The sequence below is a fragment of the Ursus americanus genome, chromosome 20 (genome assembly GCF_024610735.1).
Source record: "Ursus americanus isolate L20-20 chromosome 20, mUrsAme1.1.p, whole genome shotgun sequence".
Taxonomy (NCBI): Eukaryota; Metazoa; Chordata; class Mammalia; order Carnivora; family Ursidae; genus Ursus; species Ursus americanus.
In genome coordinates this window covers 50,179,883-50,196,237 of record NC_142146.1, presented here as the reverse complement: position 1 = coordinate 50,196,237, position 16,355 = coordinate 50,179,883, and the positions used below count along the sequence as shown (strand labels likewise).

Genomic DNA, 16,355 nt, shown 5'->3' with positions numbered 1-16,355 from the left:
GACGTTGTTGATTGAGTGTGAGCTTTCCTGGGGCTCAGTCCACCCTCTGCCAAGGACCACGGGCCCCAGTGGCTCTGAGTTATTACGCTTTCCAGCCGTGACGTTCACAGGCAGCATGGAGACATGAATGATAAAGCAGAGGAGTCAATCAATAGGAATAAATTTTCTTTGAGTGTTTTATTAAGTGGAAACGTTATTTCAGGAAAACAGTCCCAAAATGTCTAACTCAAGGTTTTAACCACTTTACTCCTAAGGGAATGAAATGTGGAAATCTTGTCAGCAAACATATTGCCTTCTCCAAACCACACCCAAGGGCAGGAAGTGGCAATCGTATCATCTCGAAGGTGGAGCAGGGAACGTGTCTTGAGAACTACAGTCACATAATTTACAATCAGGAGGCAGATCTCAGTATAATTTAGTTTCTCCAGGTATGTAATTCAATTGAACTGGTCTAGGAAAAAAAAAATCTTTTGAGATTCAAAGGTTAAGTCCAAACTTCAGGAGTATTTGAAATAAGGCATTTATAATTCCATCTGCCGGAGAGCCGATGCCTCAGGGCCCGAGATATAAGAGCCTCACAAGATTAATGATAACCAATGGGGAACAAGGGTGACAATTCTGACAGCTTAGCTGCAACAAGAAAAATCTGTAGAAAATGTCAGCAACCCCATCCCACAGCAGTTAATTCCCCGAAAAGTAATTCGAATCACTGTGATAGAAGCTGTACACGGACGTGTCTGGAGACCGCACACTGCGCAAGGGCTGATGCACTTGCCGGGTTAACCCATCAACCTCTTGATACCTAGAGTCACAGCAATCTGCCACAGGGGAGCCAGGTCTCCTTTAGCAAACATTTTCACAGCCTCGACAAGAGGCCGGAGAGAATATCATAAAAAATGAATGCAGGCCTCTCGGTTATTCAGAGCGGCTGGGCTGCCAGAACGGCACACCCTCGGCAAACACGATCGTAGACTTGTTGTTTTTCAGAGTTAGGCTTTCTGGGAAATGTCTGGGCTCCGTGGGTGTGCACGTTCAAACAGCAGGAGTAGCCAGCGACCTGGCCAAGTATCAATGACCATGGTGGAGCCATTTCCAGCAATTCTTCTGAATGGGTGGAGATGATAATCTGAGTATTTGACGCTGATACAGCACAGCTTTCAAAATACTTCTGCACACCTTGTCTCACTCTATCAGCACGACCCTTCATGAAGAGTTATGGGGAAATGGAGACTCAGACAAGGGAAGTAATCTGCCCTGGAAAGAACAGCAGGCAAGGGGCGGTCCTGGGCCTGGAAGCCAAGTATGCTAGCTGGAATTGCTTCTAGAGACGCCACGCTATGGTCTATCTCTCCACAGGTCTTGTGGGGGCAGCAGTGTACTGATATCAATATTCCATAGCATGGTGACAGCTTGGGTTTTTATCCGCAAGACTGAAAGGCAGTTTGTAAAAGATGCGTGGTAATCTGGTTTCTTGTATGTGTATAATAGGCTCTGCAAACACAGAGTGATGGTTAGAGGTTCTCTGGGTGATAAGGGGAAGAGCTCCTGCGCGGATGCCCCCTTCCTCAGGTGTCCTCTGTCAGCCCGCACCTCACTGCACAGTTCTCGGGGCTGTGACTGGACTCACCTGCAGGGCCTCTGTTATGGGCTGAATTGTGTCCCCTAAAAAGACATGTTCAAGTCCTAACCCCCGATACCTCGTAACGTGAGCTTATTTGGAAATGGGGTCATTACAGATGTAACTAATTAAATCGAGGTCATACTGGAGCAGGGTGAGTCCTCAATCCAGTACGACCAGAGACACACAGACACGCCCGAGGGGAGAAGGCCATCTGATGGCAGAGGCTGAGTGCAGCCGCAGGCCGAGGAATGCCCATGACTGCCAGCAAAAGCCAAAAGCTAGGAAGAGGCAAGGAAGGATTCTACTCTGAGTTTCAGAAAGAGCATGGCTTGGCCCAAACCTTGATTTTATACTTCTGGCCTCCCGAACCGTGAGAGAACACATTTCTACTGTCTGAAGCCGCGCAGTCCGCAGCGCCTGGTTCCAGAGCCCTAAGAGTGGCGCCGTCCCCGTTCAGGCGGTGATGGACTGATGGACGGGCCAGCCTTCCAAGTGGGGACAGAACTCCGCCACGGTGGAGGACTGGGTGGGGATGTGAATATTTTTCCATACTTAAGATTGAATATAGTTTTCTCTAAATACACTCACAATCCCTGGAGTAGGGGAGGAAGAGCAGGGAGAGGGAGAAAGTGGGTCACCAAACTTTGTTCATCTCTCCATAAATTTCTGGGTTTTCATTTCCACTAATACTACAGAGCTCTTGTTTATCTGGCCAACAGCTGATCTTCTACCAGAGCAGACGAGGACCCCAAACTTGTCCTGTGGCCTTAGCCTGATTCTCTACTCATGCTGGGGAAGAAGGGGCTGCTGTGGTTGACATGCACAGTGAAACGGAGGGGGACTGCCTCCCCACCCCCCACAGGCGAGGCATTCCTCTTTACCACTGGCGTTGGCTACAGTCCATGATGGAATGGGATGTGACCCCTCTCAAGGACAGCAGAGGAAGCGCTTTCCTGAATGCCCAGCTAACAGGGCTCCCTGCACACAGCAGAGGTGCTGGCTAATTGTGTCCAGAGAAGAGAGCTTTGGGGCATTTATCACAAGACTTCTTTCTCCATCATTTCTTTGCATCCGGAGTTGTCAGTAAAATGAACAGTGAACATACGTACGTGTGTATAGATAGTCTGCATCCTATCAGCTGCCTTCCTTCGCCAAATTACCACAAATGGCAGTGAGAAACCATGAAGATCCCACTTTCTTTTATGCACGACTATCTCATGAAGATGCCCTCCTTCTCTGCTCAACCCCATGGTAATTCATTACGATCAATGACTCGCCGATACTTTTCAAAGCACAAGTAATGAACTTGTTGGTATTTATTTTCACATCACTATAAATCATCTCTTTCCCAAGAATTGACTTTTTTTTGACAGCCTTTTGTTCAGCTGTCATGCAATTTCATTTTCCCTTCTCTGGTACAAAATAATAACCGTCTTTTTAAAGGCAAGTACACGATTCTGGTGAATGCGTTACCTCCAGCCTTTCTTCTTGATGATGCTTCCCAGAATCACTTCAGCCCTGGAAGGGAAACAGAGAGTGGCTTAGCATACACTGTCCTGGAAACGCAAGAGTCAATCCAAAACCACGAGAGCCATTCCTTGTTTGAACTCTCAGTGCCTACATGTCCCGAAAATAGAAGCCGCTCTCGGCTAGTAGCACACTTTCCGCTGTTTCTGCTTGTGCCTGCAGAATCCTGCTCCTGGAGCATTTCAGAAGCACCTGCCAAATCCTGACACGCTGGCAGGAGACTGCCTGTGGTCCTGATACTAAGAAACAACAGAGTCACTTGGCAGTTTGGTGTTTTTGAACCACTGATCCCGTGTATAAATATCCTGCTTGGCGGAGTCCAATCGGAGTCAAGGTTTCCGTTCTGGTTACTGTGGTCTTCGATTGTGACCAGGGAAGACCATGAGACCTTGCACTGTTTAGACAGAAAATAATGACTCCTGGGTGATCTTGCAGGATGAAAAAAAAAAAAATCGAACAAAACAAACCGGGTGGGGGTTTAGATGTCCTAAAGGCTAGGGCTGCAGGTGCGGTGGCCCACATAGAGAAGGTCCTGGGTCCTGGTGACAAGTGTTGCCATAGCAGCAAGGCATAAGGAGACGTAGAGAAGTGTCGTCCCTGCCCCTAAGGGTGGGTCATGGAGAGGTATACTGAAGACACCTCGGCTGTCTTCTCCCCTCCACCTACTTGAGCTGGGGGCCAAGGTTAAGGAGACTAAAACTTTCTGGTAGGTCCCTCCCAGTCAGACCGATGCTGTGAGAAGCAGCTGGGCTCTCGGAGCTTTGTGAGTGGGGACATCAGTGGAGAGGGGGAGTAGTCACTAACCATTGTCTGCCTTGGCTGAAAGTTCTGTCTTTGTTGCAGTGTCCAGCCTGGCAAGAGACCATGCCGCGGGGCAGCTACGGAGCATGCCCCAGACCAGAGCCGCAAGGGATGTCACTCCAGCCTTCTCTGCCCAGCCCCCTCTGGCTCTGATGTCGCCTTTTGCAACCTTGCCTTCCACAGCGGGAACCTAGCTCAGCTGCACGCTGACAGTCAGTAAGTAGCCAGGACCGACTGTCCTTCGTGGTAGGAACGCAGACCCCTGAGCAGGATTCAACAGAAGAAGAGAACCAAGAAAGGAGCTGATGTGGAAGGAGCAAGGCCTTATCAATTTTTATTTCCTCTCCTTGGACTCAACAGAAAACATCAGAAACGTGGGCTCTGAACCTCCCCGCTGGTCCTTAAACAGAGACCTGCCCTTGAGAAGGAGGAAACCCAGGTGAAGAAAGTGCAGCGAGACCAGGCCACCATGAACGGGGTTCTGCAAGTCCAGCATTTTGAGTGTGATTCTCACCCAGGAGGTGTCAGGTTTGGTGGGGGGGGGGGGGGGAGGTTAGGCCTGCAGGTGATTAGGCGCCACAGTCCTGTTAGAGAATTGCAGAGCTGCTCAAGGAGCTGCCAGCTACTTAGTTTCTTTCCGTTCTGGGGGCTCTGTCAGTGAGTCTGTCCGTGTGGACAGCAGGGGGCCGAGGCTCCAGTTTTGTTCCGAAATGTGCCCGTTGTGCCGGCACGTGGAGGGCAAGGACCTTGAGCCCTCACCCCCACCCTGGGACACCTTCCCCACATGGTCTGACCGAGCCATGAGTCCTGTCTCAGAGCCCCCAACCTGCTCTGGGGTCCACGGGAAGGCTGTAGCTGGTGTGACCTCTCTAGCAAAAGTGGGAGGCCCTCTTACAGTCCTCTCTATCCTCAGAATGGGGTCTGAAATGCCCTCCTATAAAACAAACTAAATCTCTTGGCATCTCTGAGGACCCCTTTTAATCTCTGCTCTCCTTGTCAAGCAAGGTGGAGGGATGGGCTGCCAACAGGAAAAGCAGTCCTAGGTTCCCTGCAGAGAGGACGCCCCAGTTTTCGCCGGGGAGCGGTGGAGAGGAACTATGAGCCGAGGTTCTGAAATGACAGCACGAGCCTCGGCACCACCACGCTGGAATCGGCTCCCGTACTTCTTCATTCATATAGCCAACTACCATTTCTTGATCTCCCCTGCCACCGCTCTGGTCCCAGCCACCTCTGCACCCCAGGGAGCCCCATGCTGATGTTTTCAGTCCATTCTTCACACAGGGACCAGGGGCGGGAAGGTTTGGGCGGGCAGAGGGGCCAGAGGCAGTCAGTACTCCTGACTCTGGGGATGGGGCTAGAGAAAGGGAGGGAAGCGGTGCCACGAGGGTGTGTGGGAAGGACAGAGCCTTCTCACCAGCATGTCAGCAAGGGTCCGGGCGGACTCTGGTACCACACGTGCCACGTGCAGGACACAGACAGGCATGGACTTACTTTCCAGCGGCATAGACTTCAGCAGTATCGAAGAGATTCACTCCACTTTCGTAGGCAATCGTCATCAGCCGTTCAGCAACCTGCAAGAGGATGTGGAGGTCGTTCAGAAAAGCCCAAGGGTTTCGCAGCCCAGGAAGCAACTTTGTAATCCTCTGCTGGTCTTTAAGAACACTGAAATCTCACTGTAGCTACTCCATGTTTTTATCAGTTGTATTACAGAACGAAAGAAAGAAAAAGAAGAAGATGCAACCCCGGCATAGAGGGGAAAAGTATCCTTTCCCTCAGACATAGACCAGGCCCTAAGGGATTTCCTTCAGCGCTGGGGTACGTCAGCCCTCAGGGGCTTGGTGAAGTGAGGTGGATAGATTTGTGGGTCTCGCTCTGCTTGGAAGATCTGGTTTGACAACACTCTCTGTGGCATCATAATCTCTCTGACAAAGAGGGTCTGTTGTACCGCTGGTGACTCCATTTCCATTCTCCTTTCCCCAAGCCAATAGGTTTTGGCAGCTGGGTGGCTCCTGACCTAAAAGCCTGTGCCCTTCTCCCTGGAGGCTTAGTGGACTGTGCTGGTTAGACAGAGCCCTCACTGCTGTAAAACTCATGCCACCCGTAGCCCAGCAAATCCCCAGCGCCGTCACAGAGCCACCAGAGGAGGGAGTGAGCGAGCACGCTGGCTCACCGGGGATCCCCCTCCCCACCAGTCAGTCTGCAAATACATCTCATGCTCCTTGCTCCTTCCTTGGTGTGCTGGACGCGAGGGGCACGTGTGCAGGAGTGCCACGAGCACCAGCATCGCCAGAAACAACAGCTTGAGGGACAGCTGTAGCACGACAGCCCTAAACCACAGGGGAGAGGGCATTTTTTCATTTTGCTGATAGACCTACTGGTCAACTGAAAAATAACACACCTCACACATAATTAAAATGGATTTTTCCATTACGTTTTTGATTGCGGGCTGAGGTTGCTTCATCAGCATTTCCAAGATAAACTCTTTCCCTGTTGTTTTAAAATTGACGTATCAAGAAAATTATTAGGCTAGCAAAAGGGAGTCCATGCCAATCTTTAGAGTAATAACAGTAAAAATGCGATTACTGCTTTTAATTTGCGACCGTTATAACATTTATCCTAAGTAGAAATTAAAAGTTAAGACAAGTATAGTTTTTCCCATCATGACTGCCCTGCGTTTAGGAAATTACGGTGCCGGCACCGTATATTTCCCTTATGTTATGTCACATCACATACTAGTGGGTCCTTATTGGGAAACATGCATTAAACTATCCAGAGACAAATTTTAAGATAAGATGGAGAATCCTGGATGGAGAGTTGGACTATGGGATGGCTGAAATGTTTCCCAACCATAAAATTTAACAACCTGAACGTGGAATAGTGAAATTGCTGACCTAAGAAGACCGTTTTCTGGCCTTGAGTGTACTGCTTACTGGATAAATGAACTTGGGGAGGTCATTTGACCTCTCAGTATTTTAGCTTTTCATCTGCAAACTGAGGACGATTCCGTTCAGGTCCTCCAAGTGCACAGGCCTCCGTGGAAGCGGAGCGCCCCTTCCCCACCCCGGCTGTCAGGTGGAAGAGTGAGTGATTTAGGGAAGGTCATGTGACACCTTTGGGCCAATATGATGCAAGGACAGGCTTGCGGAGGCCTCTGGGAACATCTTTCCTTGTTCTTCTTACAGAGTTTCTGGAAGCAACGCCCTTTCCCTGGAGTTGCTGTTCTGAGTGAGGCTTAGAATTCCTGCAGCTAGCCTCCTACCTGAGGACGAGGTTGCTGTACGAAGGAGCACAGGGCCACGGGAACCCCTGGGAAACGGAGTGGGGCCACGGATGGAGTCCACCCTGAAGCTGCTGTAGGTCTGCACTTCTAGTTGGAAAATCAAGGTAACTTTTCCCATACTGGTTAAGCCAGTTTGACTTGAGTTTATTGTTACGTGCAATTCAAGAAACCCTAACTATCTTATAGGTAAGAAAATGTAAAAAAAACTCTGAAAATTAAGTGCTAGAAAATAGTGATACATATACGCTTTTCGTAGTTAAAAATATTCATCCCATGAGTCACATCTATCTTGGTTTTAGGATGAAGCCAAATCATCTTTGGGGGGCACCTCACAGAGTTACCTATTTGGTATTTGGGTCCTTTTGATAATAACCCTGTCAAGGGCCTATTTGATACGTGGTTGAATTCTGCCAGTCGTGGGGACATCACCACCTCCTGAGACAGCATCGGTGGTTCATCAGTCAGCACATCACGGTGTGGTCATCCTGGGATTCACAGTTTGTACCTGCTTTGTGCTGAGTGCATCTCAAGCAGAGAGAAGGCAGAAAAACTGGGAGGGTGAGTTCTTTGCTACTGGCCTGCATTCTTCCCTCATGGAAATGGCTGAGCTCGGGCGATTCAGCTGCTGGGGGGACTGTGCCTCCCTGCCTCCTCTTTGCTGGCATTCTCTCTGCAGAGACCAGGGGGGAAAGTCACAGCTGCTCTTTGGAAGGACAGTAGCTATTTGTCTGGTCTGCATCTCAGGTGAAATCGTCTGCGGCCATTCACGACAGCTTTATTGTGCAGTTTTTAGAATTGTAAGTTTGAAATGATGTATTTCAGAGGCCAGCCTTGCACACTCTGACCTGGGCAAGCTGGGCTCGTTGCAGCAGAGAGCAGATACTGTAAAGAGGAGAGCACACATGAAAGGGGAGATGGTGCCCTTAACAGCTGGCCCCTCTGCTCCTAAAGCGAAGGTATTTTTGTCTTCTTCTCCTCCAGCTATCATAACAGGCAATAGAAGGTTATGCACTTGCTGGATACAGTGGATTATTAATTTTAGATCTCCCTCTCGGTCACCTGCTTTGTATCTGCCTTAAGACCGTGGCCATGGTTTTGATATTTGTGGACTCGTCTCCGTGCCTCCTCCACACATCCTACCTGATGCCCGTCAGAGGGCCCTACAATGAACCCTGTGATGACACTCCCCCTCCCCCCAGATCCTCCTTCAGAACTGGAGGACTTATTCCCGTAGTTGCTGGGAAATTGCACGTGGCTAAAGACAGTGGCCTCGCCCAAGGTGAGACCCACTTCCCAGGGCAGCCTCTCTCCAATGACTGGTCATACAAAGGATACAAGTACTCAGTCCTTTTGCCCCAACCTGGGACAACTCTGCAGGGCTATCTCAGCTTTGGAGCTCCCCATGGGGTCAGCCACAATCACTGTTGAGACTGCACCACGGCCCGACTTCCTAATAACTGTTCTGTAAGCTAATCTCCAGCGCAGGCTACTTTCCAAGGAATACCCCATGAGACAAACTCTCTGGGGTGATCTATGCCCAACACTGGGAACAGGCATTCAGACAGAGGAAAATGTGCGGATAAGACTCCTATCCCCAGGATCCTTTAAATAACACTGGTGACCTTGGGAGCAGTGGAAAAGACCGTCTGTTCCCCCAAGCTTCTCCGTAAGAATGATAGTAAGAACACCTTTATGAAGGGCTCGTTCTGGGCCAGGCACTGGGCTGAGCACTTCACAGACATCATGTCATTAATCTTAATCATTATCCTGCTGAGTAGGGGTCATCCCCCGTGCTTCACTGATGTGGCAACTGTTAGGAAATGTTAGTAGATCTAGTGGCGGAGTGGGCTGGATCCCGCTGAGTGTATCCACTCAGGCATACTATCCCAGACTCCTCAGTGTTGCAGGTAGGCAAAAAAGGACCGGAGGGACTCGAGGACATTGTTCTGGGGAGGTTACTGATGCTCAATGCCTCTGTGACTCACTTATGCCATGAAGATATTCCTTAAAGGCAATGATAAGAATATCCAATCGGCAAGCACTGTTTTGAATGAATAAACAAAGATTTAGAGGCATTTCATGGTAAATAAACTATTATAGCTGCCATTATTGGGTATCTGCTACCTACCAGTCAAAGGGTTGTATAAACATCTCACACATCTCCCTGTCAACAGACCTCCAAGGTCAACTTTATCACCCCATTTCACATCAGAGGAACGGAGGCTCAGAGAGGTCGGATCAACTTGCCCAAGCCGAGGTGACCAGCGGGACTGAGAGATCCCATGCTAGAAATGAAAAGTCCCTGCAAACCAGGACCAGTTGGTCACTCTAGGTGGAGCCAGAACACACACACACACACACACACACACACACACACACACACCCCAGCAATGAAATCTTTCCATAAAGCAACTAAACAGTAATTGGTTTGTTCCCTAGTAATGACAGCTGCACATATAACAGATTGACAACCTCAAGGGCTATTAATAGTCTAAATGTGAAAAATAGAGGAAGCGGAATAGAACTGAAAATAATCTTTGATTCAATCTTAACCATTTTCCATGATCTATCCTTATAACATGCCAGGACCCCAAGAAGAATACTTCCACTGCATAGCTTTACATTTTCTTTGATCACCAAAATGGAAGCCAAAAGTGACTTACCTCATCTGAAATTTGACCTCCAAATGTCACCCATGTTCCTAGAAAAGAATAAATATTTGCACATTATTTATAATCATTTTTCTAATACTACGTATAAAGAGAGGAAGCACTTTTTCTTATTACAGGGCTACTTCAATAGGTTTTTCACAAAGGTATCCAGATAAGGGGCACATGGGGTGTCTGGATGACATCCAGCCTTCCTCCCTTCCTCCGGCAGGGGTCTGCGTCCCTCTTCACTCAAAGGCCTCATATTTGCTAATGGCAGCCCTGTCTTACAAACTGCTTTTTCTTCTGACGTGGGACCACGAAGGATAGTGTGCAAGAGTGCAGGTCTACCAACCCCGTTTTGGCTACATATGCATTTTGGTGAAGCCACCAGTTTTGAAGGTAAAAGAGAAAAGGTACACAGAGCCACCATTTCTGAACATGAAGGTGAGACCTTGTGCTATGGCTCTTCCCTTCTGTATCTCCAGCAAGGGACTGTTTTGTATTCCCTGTGACCTTTCCAAAGGAATCCTCTCAGATGTCCTTCCAGTCCCCACTTTCAAGCCCCAGGAGGTGACACGTAAGCACATTCTCTGTTACAACCTGCTACTCCAGAATGGAAATCTCCATTGGTTTGGAGATGAAGGCAAGAGCTAGAGTGAGGGTTCGGAAGGCAGGGGAGAGGCATAACCAGAAGCCAAAGATCTGCATTTGTAACGCAAGGGGGAGGCAGACACTGGCTCTTACCAGGCCAGTCTAAGTTATCACAATCATTCATTCCCAAATTGATCATTTTTTTTTTAAGCCCAAATTACACACCTGGCAAAGACATTCACCCAGGTGCCAGGGACAGTGAGGTGATGGACCTAGTAGTTCCTCTGTCCCAGGAGCTCACAGTTTACGATACTACAAAGCCAGACCGAGGCAAACACAAGGCAGTAAGGGAGGGAGTCTCTGCCCAGACTGGAGGGACATGGCCTTCCAGAAAGACTTCTGCGGAGAGGTGACACTCTGGCTGAGTTGCAAAGGAGGTAAGTGAAGGACGAGGGAAGGAACAGGCATTCCAGGTATAGACAGGAGCCCAGGCGAGGTAAGAGGGCGGCAAACATCAGCGTGCGCAGACAGGCTGTGCTGGGCCTCTGAGAGAGTGAGGAGACGGGATGCGGGAGGGGGTGCAGGAGCTAGAGCCAGGGCACAATCGATGCTTGTGGTGCCTACAAAGAAATGTGTTTGGAGTTGTATGTTTTGCATTTCCTAACCGTCATAGTTACCCTTTACAGAACACCTTTCAAATGCTGACACTATGCTGAGAACCATGTATACTTTTATCTCTATTCATCTTAGCAAACTTACAAGGCAACCGTATTATCCCCCCTTCCAGATGAGGAATCTAACGTCAACCAACCTAATAAGTGAAATACCCAGGATTCCCCTAACAGGCCCGGCTTCAAGAAGGATATCATTTTTACCGCATCTCACTGCCTCGTTAGAATATTTCCAAATTCATTATGGCATTTGGATTCCATACTCCCTAGAAACAAGCTGATGTAATGGTACCTTTTCCCTTCTTAGTTTTCAGGGACTATAACAAAAGTAGGATACAAATTATTTCACTGTTCCACTCGACATCCCCAGAGGTTACAGACGGGCAGCCCACGCTTGCAGACTTGTGTCGCTTGGCTAGAACAATGTTGACCCTCTCGGCATTTTAATAAATTTTGACTTAGTTACCATTATTTAAATAATTAGGAAATTTTTCTTTAAAATGTCTGATTTCCAGCTTCTCTTAACCACAGAAGGCTGGTGTCCCCCACAAGGCAGACATGGCCTGAATCAGAGGGGCAGTGCCCCCTGGGTAAGGGTTACGCCCTCCCTAGTTAGTGAAAGCCTGCGCACCTTCCTTGGGATCCAACACAGGAATCAAATAGCAGTTGTCAGTTACTGCTGTTTTTCTTACTGTAAAGTTTAGAAAAAGGTGAACTTGTATGCATCTCCTAAAAAAAGAGATGAGTATCAAAAAAAAAAAAAAAAGAAGAGGAAGAAGAAATAGGAAGGCACTTCTTAGGGGGTGTGTGGGGTTGGATGGGAAGACTACACCAAGAATGTGTGCACAGAAAAATGACAACTTAAGGCACCATAAAAAACCAGCCATGACTGGTGTACGGAAAAGATGGGTGTTGAAAAACTTAATGGACTGAAAAAATGGTAGTGTTTGTTTTTGAATGAGAATAAAATAAGTGATCTCCCATGAAATGTAGTTCTCTATTAAAGAAAAAAATTGCCTGGGCATCAAAACCTTTTTACAGACAATGCTTTTTATAAGAGTCTCTTTCGAACGCAGCAGAAATTATGTGCCCAGAGCATACACAAGCATTTGCAAACGTTCGCGTAACCAGGAACACTGTAGCTCAGAGTGTTAAAAATATGGTTGAGAACTTTCAGGATAAGTTAAATTACTGGTGGCACTTTCTTGTTGCAGCAAATGAGAACATGGATATAAATAATAGCAGCCCATTAGCTATATTTCTTTGTGATGTGGGGAGAATTTTGGAGGGGTCAAAGAACGTTTAGACAAGGAGTCCCTGAAAGGCAATACATCAGGGAATGGCTTACTTTGTGATGAGAAAGTTCTCAGACCATTGGATGTAGAGCACACTGTTCCAAATTATAAGTGTTACTGCAGACTAGACTTTCGCAGAGGGTAGGGTTGATGGGGTCGATGTGAGATTTGTCAAGCAACGGATCCGAGGTGGCAGCATTTTGTAGGGGCACTATACCTAAGTCCATTAATTTCATCACTTGTTAGGAATCGCTTTGGGCTAAAAAGCTGAAATGGGACAAGTAATTAGTACCACGAATTAGCTATTCTTCTGTATCTTGGAGCAAAATGAGGTCAGTGTTTGGTTGATAAATTTCCTGGCTTACTTGTGCTGTGATACTGAAGAGATTTCTTTTAACTGTTCATGTCATCAGAGGAAATGGTCTCATCTCTACTTAACAGCAAAGATTGGCTCAAAGTTGTAAGCTTCTCACTAATATTACAACTAATTTACACCTTCTGAATATTTTTCTATGGGGGCATTTGCAAGGATTTGTACAAGTGTCTCATTGGCTTCTCTCAGTCCTGACAAAATCAGAATCTTTGGGAAATTCATTTGTTTAGGAATAATGTGATCCACTTTCTTATGTTGAAATCAGTTTCCAGAAATGAAAATAATAGCTTGAAATTCATTCTCCAAAACTGGACCATTGAATACGGGACTTCAAACTGTCTGAAAAGAAACCAGCATTATTTGGCTCACCTCTCTTAGTTAATTTTTACCCTGTTTTTTTTATTTAAGTGATGGAGTCCAATGCAGGGAACCCAGTGCAGCATTTGTACTCACGAACCTGAGATCAAGACCTGAGTCGAGCCACCCAGGCACCCCAGTTAATTTTCAATAGTACAAATGAAGGGCTCTGATGTAAAGTTATTGAACGGTAGTACAAAGTGGTATTGAAGACTGAATACGATAATGTGGAAAGCTGGGATTATACACACATCTTGGAGGAATCACCTTACTGGAAAGAACCATTTACAAAGGTGTGATCCATGTTGGGAGAGTCTTTGTTTAGGAGAAACTTTATTCCAAAATGAATCTGAAAAAAACGACCTCCCGCCCCCAGGTTAAGTATTTAATGCTATATTCTGAACATCACAGTCTAAAAATGCAGAGCCTGATTGACACTCTGGTTCAGAAGAAATAGATGTCAGGCTTCTGATTTCAAATTAAAGCAGTAATGGATTATGGGGGGAAAAAACAGCAATAATTTTTCTTTTTCAGTTAGTTAAAAATGTTTGATATAAACAGAATATGGGTATTATATATATATTTACATTAAGTTACATGTCTACACTATAACTTAGCAAAAATAAAGAATTTGGTGCCATTTTTGAAACTCTGTTATTCTCACATTCAGCTCACGTTGTTCAGCTACGCTACCTCCCTGGTCCTTCTGACATTTCCTACTCATTTATCTTACAGTTATTTATTTATAAACTTTTACATCTTTTACTAGGGAGTAAGCTGCCTGAAGGTTAAGATTTTATTCCATTCATCTTATGTCCACCGTCCTAGAATAGAAGTCCTTCGTGAATGGTCGATACATTTTGGTTACATTGGATTGAATTGCCTTTTTGACTTAATCTAAAAAATACTGGGAAAGCTTCCCACGAAACAAACATGTTTATTTTGACTTACAGAAACATGAGCTATGCTCCTCAACAGCTCCTCTAGTCCTTAGGTGACTGACGTGTTTCTCCCTGTCCCCAGGGGCCTGCCCAGCCAAAACCCCTGCCGGAGAAGGACAAGGGAAGGTCCTTGTCCCTGACTGCAAGGCCTCCAGCGAGGAGGGGGTGGCACAGCTTAGGCAGAGTTCACCAGCGCCCCCAAAGAAGAGCTACCACTTACAAATCGGGCACGCCCCCTTCTGATGCTGAGAGATCGAGCAGCAGCCTTCCAGACAGGAGAAGTGTGCTTGAATGATTTTACTCTTCACTGCTCCCCTCCAGAAGACATAAGGTGCTTTGTTAGCTAATAGGATTCTTAAAAACCCCCTGTGACACGTTTCCTAATCATTTTTCCACCCCTAATGAGAACATGCCTTCTTGAGCCCTAGAACGGTGTATGATTATTTCACTGTGAAATCTCAAATTAGTGGGATGTTACTTAGAAGATAATTTTACTAAACTGACACTTGTTATTTCTAGCATTTAAAAAGCAGAGTAGAAAGAGAACTTTGAATTGTTACTGTGTCTTCTCATAAAACTCCTTTATACACCGAGGAACATATGCTTTGAAAATCTGTTTGTATCCAGTGCATACAGCTACCGCGGCATAGAAAAATGAGTGAACTGTAAAAAAAGAAAACTGCTTTGCACATGCATGCGTGTGTGCACACGTGCTCACACGCACATCCAGCCTATCTCTGTTACTTAGTTGCCTTGGTGGTGGTTTATAGGGTAATTGCTTCTTGTTATTCATTCAGGAAATATGTTTATCATTTAAATAACCTCCTTGTTTGAACATGAAGAGATATTTACTTTTTATTTAAATTCAGTTAGCCAGCATATAGTACATCATTAGTTTTTGATGCGGTGTTCAATGATTCATCAGTTGTGTATAACACCCAGTGCTCCTTAATGCCCATCACCCCGTTACCCCATCCCCCTACCCCCCTCCCCTCCAGCAACCCTCAGTTTGTTTCCCGGAAGTCAAGAGTCTCTCATGGTTTGTCCCCCTCTCTGATTTCGAAGAGATATTTAGACATTTCGATGTAATAATGTTTGTTCAAGTGGGCTACCTCCCTGGCCCCTGAACATCCACATCATCATAGTACAGTTATCAAACCAGGATATTAAAAAAAAAAAAGCAGGATATTAACATTGGTATGGTACTATTAACTACATTGCAGACCCTTTCTGACTTCCAGCATCCTATGTAGGATCCAATGTTGCATTTAGTCATCATGTCTCCTTGGGCTCCTCTGATCTGTGACCATTCCAGAGTCTCCCTTGTCTTTCCTGACCTCAACACTTCTGGAGAGTACCAGTCAAGTACATTGTAGAATGTTGCTCAATTTGGGTTTGACTCACTATAGGGTTATAGATTTGGTGACTTCCTTTTCTATATTGTAGTTTGAGCTGCTTACGTTTGGATTTTTTTAATATAACTATCAAGAAGGGAATGTATAAATGCAAGTGTAGTATTTATTATGCCACAGGTAATTTTTCTGTACTCTTTCATTCAACTAGTATTTATTGAGTAGACCATGTGCCAGGCATTATATTTAAGTTATCAGGATACACCAGTAAATAAAACTAAAAATTATTTCTGGAACAGATCTTGAGGAAAGACAAAATAATAAGAAAAATTAAATATACAGTACTTATTTATGAATGTTAATTTTGTAAGTCAATAAAATATAAACTATATAGTGCCTACTGACGAGTATTAAAGAGAGTCATTTTTATAAGGCAGGGATAGGGTATAGGAAATGTCAGAAGGTAAGTGTTGAGATTTTAGATAAGATGGCCAGATAAAGTTCACAAAGAAAGTGGCTTTTGAGAAAAGACCCAAAGGAAGTAGAAGAGCTCCCCGTGCAGCCATCTGGAGGAAGAGCATTCCAATTTCAGTGTGAACTATGAGGAGGTGGGGGGCTTGTTTCCATGTTCAAGGTCAATGAGGAGGACTGTGTGGTCAGAGAAGAAAAAGTGAGGTCCGAGGAGTCATAGAGAACAGATCATATGGGGTCACGTCAGTCATACAAAGGACCTTGGACAGGCCAATAACGAGTTTTGAATAGAGAAGTGACACAGCCTGACACTCTTCGAAATGGGACATCTGTGGTGTGGAGGACACACCTCAGAGGCTGAGTCTGACACATGAGTCCCAGTTAGGAGGCTGTTGTGATAATCCAGGTGAGACAGGACACTGGT

The 16,355-nt window shown here is 46.1% G+C and overlaps 1 protein-coding gene across 6 annotated transcripts in view; it reads right to left on the bottom strand.

Annotated features, from left to right (window-relative positions):
- Positions 1–16,355, bottom strand: part of KCNAB1 (potassium voltage-gated channel subfamily A regulatory beta subunit 1) — a 385,175-nt gene that overhangs the window by 74,286 nt on the left and 294,534 nt on the right. For all 6 annotated transcript variants that reach the window (XM_087870304.1, XM_087870305.1, XM_045812023.2 and 3 more), the window contains exons 3-5: positions 9,893–9,930; positions 5,441–5,520; positions 3,095–3,139 (exon numbers count right to left, since the gene is read on the bottom strand). In XM_087870304.1, coding sequence (XP_087726430.1) covers positions 3,095–3,139; positions 5,441–5,520; positions 9,893–9,930 — 163 coding nt within the window. The remainder of the gene's footprint in view (positions 1–3,094; positions 3,140–5,440; positions 5,521–9,892; positions 9,931–16,355) is intronic.